At 43.7% G+C, this 9,191-nt stretch overlaps 1 protein-coding gene across 1 annotated transcript in view; it reads left to right on the top strand.

Moving 5' to 3' along the window:
- The first annotated feature begins 389 nt into the window (after window positions 1–389).
- The window catches only part of LOC128696053 (uncharacterized), a 63,667-nt gene continuing 54,865 nt past the window's right edge, over window positions 390–9,191 (top strand). Inside the window, exon 1 of the mRNA XM_053787058.2 lies at window positions 390–538. Within this exon, the coding sequence (XP_053643033.1) occupies window positions 508–538 (31 nt within the window). The 5' untranslated portion in view covers window positions 390–507. The remainder of the gene's footprint in view (window positions 539–9,191) is intronic.

Raw genomic sequence — 9,191 nt, 5'->3', positions numbered from 1 at the left:
TTTTAGGAATTAACGTAATCTTGACTTGTTAAGTGTACAGGAGAATTGTGGTCGTAATAACCGTCAAGGAGCAGATAGGCTTTAAGCCCAACACTTTACCTACAGCCAACTTATAAAGCTCTTCTGTATAGTGCAATTTTTCGTAGTTGTGACTGAAAAAAGACACATGAAAAAACTGAACATAGCGTGGAAAGACCTTCAGAGTACGTGCTGCTTAATGTCCGATTATTTTTCCTCATTGCATTTACGAAAAATTACACTGTAGAATGGTATATAAGTAAGTTAACTGTAACTCGGTCGATGGACTGTGGATTTAATCACCCTGACAGTAAGCTATAAAATTATAGCTCCGTACTGCCGCTGCTAAAATTCCTGATTTCCTGGACGGGGGTTGAGCTTCAGTGGGCAGACAGTGTTGTCTGGTGACAGCTGTGTGGAGACCTCTGCTGCTTCTCTCCACTATTATAGTGAACTTTCTGCGTGTATCATACCGAGGGGTGTATAATTATGGTGTATAGTCACGCGTACAAGATCGAAGGTAAAGAAGTGCAGTTGTGGAAATCATGATTGTTGAATATTTGAATAGGTTTGAAAGCTCATCAACTACACGTGTCATTAATTAAGGTTGCATGTGCACCATCAGTCACATACTAAGATATATCACGTTTGTATACACAGCTACTGTGTAGATGTAAGTCAAGAGATACACTCCAGAATGTATATTAAACATAAAATTAATACGTAAGGTAACTTTAAACACAAGTAAGACGAAGGGAGTGACTGTAAATACAGTTAAGACAGAAGAAGTAACTTTGTAAACAAGACTAAGGCCGAAGGAGTGACTGTAAACGGGTAAGCTATAGGTTCACGATGGTAACTTATAGATCCAGCCAAGCTTTCTCAATATCTCCCAACAGATGTTAATGGAACTTATTACTCCAACCTTCCCCCTCAAGCTGGTTTAGCGCTTCGTTTTAATTGTATTATTATTCATGCTCCCCTCAAGGGAAATTGATGCCGGTGAGGGACTCTTTGACTCGAGGAAAATGGATCTGAATTTCCCCTTTCCTAGCGTTGAGCCAAATGCCCCCCATTTCCCCAGGTATTGTACAACCCGTATGGGTTTAGTGCTCCCCCTTTGTTGAAACTGAGCGTGGAAGATAAGATAGAGGAAGTAAAATAGGTTTTGTAAGTGTATGGGGAGGGGAGAGAACCAGGTTAATCCAGCTGTTCGATGTTATTGAGCTCGTATTCTTGAACTTAAAATTAAAGCATTTTATGCCTCTGGGCAATAAGTAAGAAGGAAAAACTAGGGCCATTTGCTCGTGAACGCTCGGCGCTCGCCGCCTGGTATGGTTAATCTAACTTTGTGATAGTCCAAGATAGTGGTTATAGCAAGGATATGATAGTTTTCTACGGATTTCTTATCGATTACCTTGTCAATGAAGTAGATATCTCGGCGTTGACCTGTAACTGATATTTGTCACGTCAGTCTCCGCGGCTATAATACCTCCCTTCTCTCGCTGGACCTCCGCTCCACCACAGCTATCATACGCCTCTCCCTTTGCCCTCTTTTTCCCCCCCCTCCCCGCCCCTCTTCCTCGTTCGCTTTCTATTCCCTCCCGTCCCAGGCTGTCAATCAGCGTCCTCCATGAAGGACCTAGCAATTGCTCTCGCCATACACAATATCTCCCGAGAGCGTCTTGGCGCAGTTGTAACCATTAATTGGTTATCCTAGTGCGACCTTAGGCAGATGACCTGTGACCTCCAAGGAGATTGGGGAAGAGGGCGAGACTGTCACCCGTCAATCTTTATGGTTGGTACCAGCTACCACCATCTCGCTGGATGAGCAGCTCCGTAGAAAGCTTCGTTGACGCTTAACTAAGCCCTTCCTGCAGTTGAAGCATCGTGCGCGAGGATACCAGCGCTCTGAGGAACTAAGACATGTCCCGTGCTTTAACATTGCAAGTTTACTTGGAGAGGGTTTCGGGGGCCAACGCCCCCGCGGCTCGGTTTGAGACCAGGCCTCATGGTGGATCAGGATCTGATCAACCAGGCTGTTACTGCTGGCCGCACGCAAGCTGACTTACGAACTACAGCCCGGTTGGTCAGGTACTGACTTTAGGTACCTGCCCAGTGCCTTCTTAAAGACAGCCCAACTTATTTATTTTTCTAGGTTTGAATAACAATCTTGCAGCGCACTGTTATTGCACCTGTCTCCCTCATCAGCTGGTTGGTATTGTATACCTTTGATCTTAAGAACGTGAACGTTTTGTAAACTTTCACATTGGACAGAAATCAACGAATTGTAATGTATACAGTGCCCGTCCTGTGTGTTTGTGGAAGGGGGGGGGGACAGGTTAAGGTGAGTGCAGTGCGTGGCTCTTGTCATTTGTTATGCTCAGGTTATGCTGGATAATTAGCGTCCTTAAGAGTGTAGTTAAAAGTTGAACTCATCTTGAGTATCAATAACGTGGCCATAGGCAATTCGTGACGCGTAAAATACTGTTCCTTAACGTAACGGAATCAGTGCGTCACGATACTGTCGTAATACTTCGTCAGGAGGATGTCATGCACCGCACTCTCATGAAGTGGCATCTCGTAGCTCTCAAAAGTCAAGTTTTGTAGCCAGTACTTGCACCGCTAGTGATGCACGTGTACATTTGAACATTTCCTGGTACAGTTTAGCCACGGCGATACTAGACGTCGCGGAATTTGATCTAATTTGTTTCTTTAGATTAAATTTAAGTTCTTAAACGTAATCTGCTCTAAAATAGTTATTCACAGTTTAAAGGAAGCGTTGACGCCGGGAATCCCGTAAGGATAATACGCAGTCAAATTATAATAACGGTATTAAATTTAACACTGAAATAACATAGAACCGGGTACTTCCACACTTGTTACATTCAACAAGTCACCAAAGACCAGTGTTTGCCATAGGATCCATTTAGTGTCGCCGTTGACTATATGGCTGAATTGCAGCAAGACGCGACAACTGGCGTGCTCTGCTATAGGCGGCAGTAGACACCCGTGTGATAGTCGGTGACTGATGGCTGGCCAATGCAGTATCACTACTGGCTTACCGGTCGGACTCAGTGACGAGCACACTGGACAAGCATAAATTGTATTATCAAAAATGAAACAGGCCACTGATTTGTTGTATTGACAGGGAAGCGTCAAACCCGTATGAGTCAGTATCTATTGGGAAGGGTGTTAATCAGGTGTAATCCTATGAAAGGGATCGTGGTTCCAGTTCTCGGGATCAAGAGACCGTCATAAGCATCAAGGTGTGTTGAAGGGTAACTGATCTGTTGCTGTTCATCATAGCTATCAGAGGTAAAGGGTTAAATAATTTCAGATGGAAGCATCCACACCAGATTATTTTACTTTGATTTCTCCGATTACCTTTGCTTGGTAGATATACAGATGTAGTCCTGTTAACTTTTTGTTGGGCCTAGTTCTTAGGCATTTTGTGGTTTAATATATTCTTACGCTACCGTCATAGGATGGATATAGGGTGGGCAACAAACTAGCCGCTTCGGCGGCGAAATCTTAACCTTTTCTTGAATTTAATTTAATTAATTTAATTATGTTAAAAGCACTGGAATCTGAAGTCTCCATAATGTTTCTTTCTGCAGTGGATTCTAAAGTTCCACTACATCAAATTCGATCTTTATACAAATATATTCCAAGTGACTTGATTCCTCGCTATTTAGAATGTTTTATTATTTTAGTAATAACTTTACGCCATATTTTTTTTACATATTAAATTTCGTTTACTGAAAGTATTGATGAAGATCAATACAGCCAACACAAGCAATAATCCTCTGAGTGACCCCCGTGGGCCTCGCTTTTCCTTGATAATTTCTGGTAATAATGGGTTGATGGGGAGTAGGAGGGGCAGGGAATTTCTTCCTTGCACACTAGCAACACACATAACCCCTTCCCCTTCCCCAGTCCCAACAGCTTGTCTTTTCCCTAATCCCAACAACTTTCCTTTTTTTTCAGTCCCAACATCTTGTCTTTTCCCCAGGCCCAACAACTTGTCCCTTCCCAGTACCAACAATTTGCCCTTTCCCCAACCCGACTTGCATGCCATTTCCATACCTCTTGCTATCCCATGTGCCCCTCATCTCCACTCTCCATTATACCATCATTACCCACACTCGTGTACACCTCTCGTTCCTGCTCTCCCTCCCCCACCCACCCATCTGTATCACTACTCGTCTGTCCCCCCACCCATCTTTCTCCCCGACCCAACTCTTGGTCTCCCACACAGCGGCTAACAAGAACACACCGCCTGGGGATAATTATGAAAATGACTCTTGTGTTGATGAGGATCCGCACCCAGTACCCTCAGTGCCCAGAGTGTTTCACTCAAATTCCACAACCCTTGGCCCACATTCTTGTCCACAACCCCCACTACAACCTCCCCCGAGGGAAACCACACCTTCCCCTATCTTGCAGAGTAAATTCTTATGCTTCACTTCACATCTGGGTGCTTCTAGGCACTTCAGTAGTTCAGGAAGTGTTGGAATGATAAAATATTTTTTTTTTAGTCTGTCCCCGGTCTTACAGTTCTGTTTTCTATCGCTCATGGCTGTTGGTTTGCCCTGGGTGACTGGTAGGACTTTGGTATCCTACGATTCTGTAATGGTAGGACTAGCATCCTGCGAGCCATGGTGGAGACGGTAGGACTGGTATCCTGCGATGCGATCCAGAGTAGGGAGATGGTAGGACTGTCCTAAGATAAGTGAGAGGACTGATATCCTACGTTCCTGTTAGTGAAATGGACTGGTATCCTCCAATCTGGATTAGTGGAGTGAGATGGTAGGACTGCATTTTCCTATGATCGATTCCTAGGCATTTTGTGTATCCATATGCTCATGCTGTACCATCCACTGGATGGATATGAGGTGCACAATAAACTAGCCGCTTCAGAGGCAAAATCTAAAATCTTGTCTACGATCCAAGGAGTTACGTGAGAAGGTAGAACTGAGTATTGAAGTGAGATGGTAAGACTGTATTATCATACGATCTAAGTAGTATTGAAGTGAAATGGACTGGTACCTTACAGTCCTGGGAGCAATGGATTAAGATAGTCCAGATTAAGATACAATCCAGTGATTAACGGATGTAGGATTCTGTGGTATCCTATGGGAACCTATAGCATGGCTCAGGGATTTTCCCAGTTTAGATCATGGGAGTTCTTTACCTTGAGTGCAAACAGTGTGAGGCTACGTAATGGAGACGTGGCATTCCCATTTGCACTGTAGCAGCCAGATAATGTACAGGATGTGGTAGCACGGCGTGCGCACCTACCTTTATTAGAAGGTAAGAGCTGTTACCTACCTCAGCCCATTTTAAAGCCTTTTTATTGTTACGAGACATACAAATAGGGAATAGTATGAAGTTGGAGCCATCTGTGGGCCAGCGATTTCATTTGGTCAACAGACTTTATTTCATCGATGTCATTATGCTGTACGAACATGTTTCAGATTAGTCATTCGAAAAATGAATGATCTCGGATGAAGAGATGTTCTTGATGGATACAGTGTGTAGTTATTTGTTAGCCGTCTTGAGTAGAAGCGGTTTTCTCGCCGTCAGCGAAGTGGAAGCGAGTGTGTTACCTTGACAACATTGGCCTTGTACATAACATAAGGCCACCCACATCCCTCCGGTGTTGAAGGCTCTGCTGAAATGACAGATCTGTCCAGGCCGGCTCCAGACGAGATAAGCCATCTTGCTCTGTTTTTTTTTTTTTATTCTGTCAAGTCGTGGATGAGGTTAGGTAAGGTTTGTCAGTAAACAGGACAAGTATTTCGTAACGCGGTCTTAGTCATATGATGACCAAAAGATCCAGCTGCATGTCATCCGACAGAGGCCTTCCACTGGCTTACCGGTCCACCCCTTTAAAAATTTTGGTTAAAATTAATTACCATTTATTAAGCTGTCGTGGGTGAGACTGGGACAGGCAACTGAAGAAAGTGAATACACTAGTATTTGAAACTTGAAGACAGTCTCAAATCGCACGGAAACTGAAATCAGGAATGGTCTGTAGTACATACAATTGATGAGACGGCACTTGCACGTGGTAATAGTTGAAAAAAAAAACGTTCCCTAGTAAAAGTACATGTTAAAAAAAACTGAAGCCAGTAGAATGAGGAGTTCTCAAATTTGGGAACAAAAAAAAAAAAGATTGTTAACCTTTTAAAGGTACAAATTGCAGGTAGTTTACATTTCAAATATTGGTCGAGATTAATTGGGAACGTCTGAGGAACACTTGCATTATCTCCAAGAGCAGCCCTAAACCCGTAAAGGCCATACAGCGTCTGCTGTCCCTCCCGCCCTCAAGAAAGCTATGCCGATATTTAAGTTTGCATAAACAAATAACTTTAGTATCTTAACGGTGCTAAAATTGACGAAATATAGAAAAATAATATATCTAACCTATCAAAGAATTTTCGCCACTCAATTTTTCCTGAAGGGAGAATGTTGCAAATAAGGATCATCTTAAGTAGCCTCATTTGCAGTCATCTTTTGTGCTAAATTAACAGCTAGCTTCGAGTTGATTGTTATTTGCAACACTTATCACTGTACTTGTTCACACGTTCATGGGGGAGGGAGTGTTAACGTGGGGGAGGGGGGTTAAGTCAGTACCGTAAATATCCCTTCATAGGGTGGTAAAGGACTCTTAGCAAGGCAATCAGACCTGCACTCTACTTCTTGGGTCAAGCCTCATATCTCCCATTCTCCGAACACTATATGGCCCGTACATGTTTAGCGCTTCCCTCATGAATATAATATTAAGATCATATGAACTACAAATCTAGTTTAAGAAAGCCGCCATGACCCGTTTGTTATATCTTGCATGTTAAATCTTAGATCACGGGTATTTTATTGTTACAAAATTTGTCTAGGAAACTTTAGGCTACGCGTTGTAGGTTAATTGTTAATTATTTCAACCGCAGTATTGTGACATGTCTACTCGAAGATATTTCATTTTTTTATCCTAGAAAAGTTTCATTAGCTGTGATGTCCTTGGCTAGCTGCGCCTTTTTTTTAACGTCACCTTGGAGAGATTTTGAGTGACCAAGGGCAGTGACCACTTCCCAGCCATGTGTGATGCAGTGTGTTTATAACTCCCTTCCCCCTGCCTTCATTCCTTTCCCTTTTGCCTTCATTCCTTTCCCTTTTGCCTTCATTCCTTTCCCTTTTGCCTTCATTCCTTTCCCTTTTGCCTTCATTCCTTTCCCCCATGCCTTCATTCCTTTCCCCCATGCCTTCATTCCTTTCCCCCATGCCTTCATTCCTTTCCCCCATGCCTTCATTCCTTTCCCCCATGCCTTCATTCATTTCCCTCTTGCCTTCATTTCTTACCCTACGTTCATTCCTTTCCCCCTTGCCTTCATTTCTTTCCGTGCCCTCATTCCTTTCCGTGCCTTAACCACTGCCCTGCGGCATTCCGTAAGATTCACTCGCCCGTGCTGTCAGAATAGTCCCGCCGTCCCCAAGGGCACGTGTGACGGTCTTCTGAACCCCTTTACCCCCCCTCCCCGCTTCCCCCAAACCTCACCAGCCTCCTAGATTTCAGCGCTTATGGCATGGTTAGTGTGTTATTAGGGGCAGATGAGTGGGTGGAACAAGCGCCCGATGACCCTTGCCCCTTCCCCCGTCCATTGGGGGGGGGGCTTCAGCGACCTATTTTCAAGCTTTGGGTACTTATATTTTTTCCACTATGTTCTTGAGGACACATGGATTCTGTGGCCACAAAATTAATAATATGCAAACGGGCGAAATTATTTAGAAACATTATCTCTGTCCACAGCAGGATTCGAATCTACACACATCAAAGTACGTAGTACTTTCATGAGTGTAAATACATTATGTATATTTAGCCTAGGCTATCCTAATGAAGTCGAACAATGTGACATTTCCACTGGGTTCCTTAGAGTGGTGATCCTTGCTGTTACAGATATTGCCTGCTTGAGGATGAAACTGAGGATTACAACTCTTGTTAATCTAGTCTTAAGCACCAAGTGTTTGTCTAGAGTAGCTTCCGGAGGTCACCGTCCCCGTGGCCCGGTCTCAGACCAGGCTTTCTGGTTAGTGGCCTGATCGATAAGATGTTTGTACCCACCGCTCGTGGTCCAACGTATGCTCTACAACCCAGCTGATAAGTAACTGTTTTGAGGAGTCTGATACGTTCCCTCTTGAAGACAATCTTTTTTTTTTTTTGGTAATCCCTTATGTACGAAGGGGGGGAGGGTGTTGAAGAGCCGTAGTCCCTTAACACTTACTGAGTTCTCAGTGTACTCATCGCTCCACTGTTTTTCATTAGAAGTATCCTGCACTGTCTGCAAAGCTTCATGTGTTCCTAAGTATTAATTTCGGTGTGCAGGTTTGGGACATTATCCTATTCAAGCTGCCAGTGGTATGCCCACGACCGAAAGTTGCTTTGAAAGGGTAGGCGTATTTTTTCCCTAGGAAGAATTTGTTCGGATGCTGTTGCCAAGAGGTGTTAGGGGGTCCCAGATACGGGTGGACACTGGCTCTTCCAAGAGGCACCCGCCCTTTGTACCTATACAAAAGACAAAACAGTTTTACGTTCGCCCTTCGTAAGGAGGCATACGAAAGTATCCGGAGGACACCCAGAATCTTAATAAGCGGACCTGGAAGATCGTCCTGTTGGGCCTCCTTCAAGCTAGCAGGCACTTCGTGTATCATGAAGATATATATATCCTGAGGATTCCTTTTGATAGAGCTAGTCTGGCTCCTCCACGGGAGTACCAGTTTCCTAGCATTCTTCATTCCCAAGACAAGAGAGGAGCGTCTATAGTTCATATTGCACCGCCTGTAAGAAAAACTTGGCTTTTATCATTAAGACTTAGTTAATGACTGAAGCCATTATACCCATCTGTAGCTTAAAATTGAGCTCGTTTCGGTCATTTTGGCCACGTGTCTATTGTCCTTCACAGCAGTAGACGGTTTTGTCACGAAGAACATGTAAATCAAACATTTAATTAATATGCACATTATACGCTAATAATAGATAAATGAATGAAAAGATATACAGAACTTACATTTATTTAAATTTAAAACAAACGCCAGACGGCTTCCTGGTAATTGCTTCTGGCAACATGAGCAGAGACTCGTGAGGGGATGGGGGTGAAGGAGCGGTAGTGTCCGAA

Source organism: Cherax quadricarinatus, chromosome 48, assembly GCF_038502225.1.
Source record: "Cherax quadricarinatus isolate ZL_2023a chromosome 48, ASM3850222v1, whole genome shotgun sequence".
Lineage (NCBI taxonomy): Eukaryota > Metazoa > Arthropoda > Malacostraca > Decapoda > Parastacidae > Cherax > Cherax quadricarinatus.
Note: the sequence above shows the minus strand (reverse complement) of the source record. Positions and strands in the feature narration are given on the sequence as shown.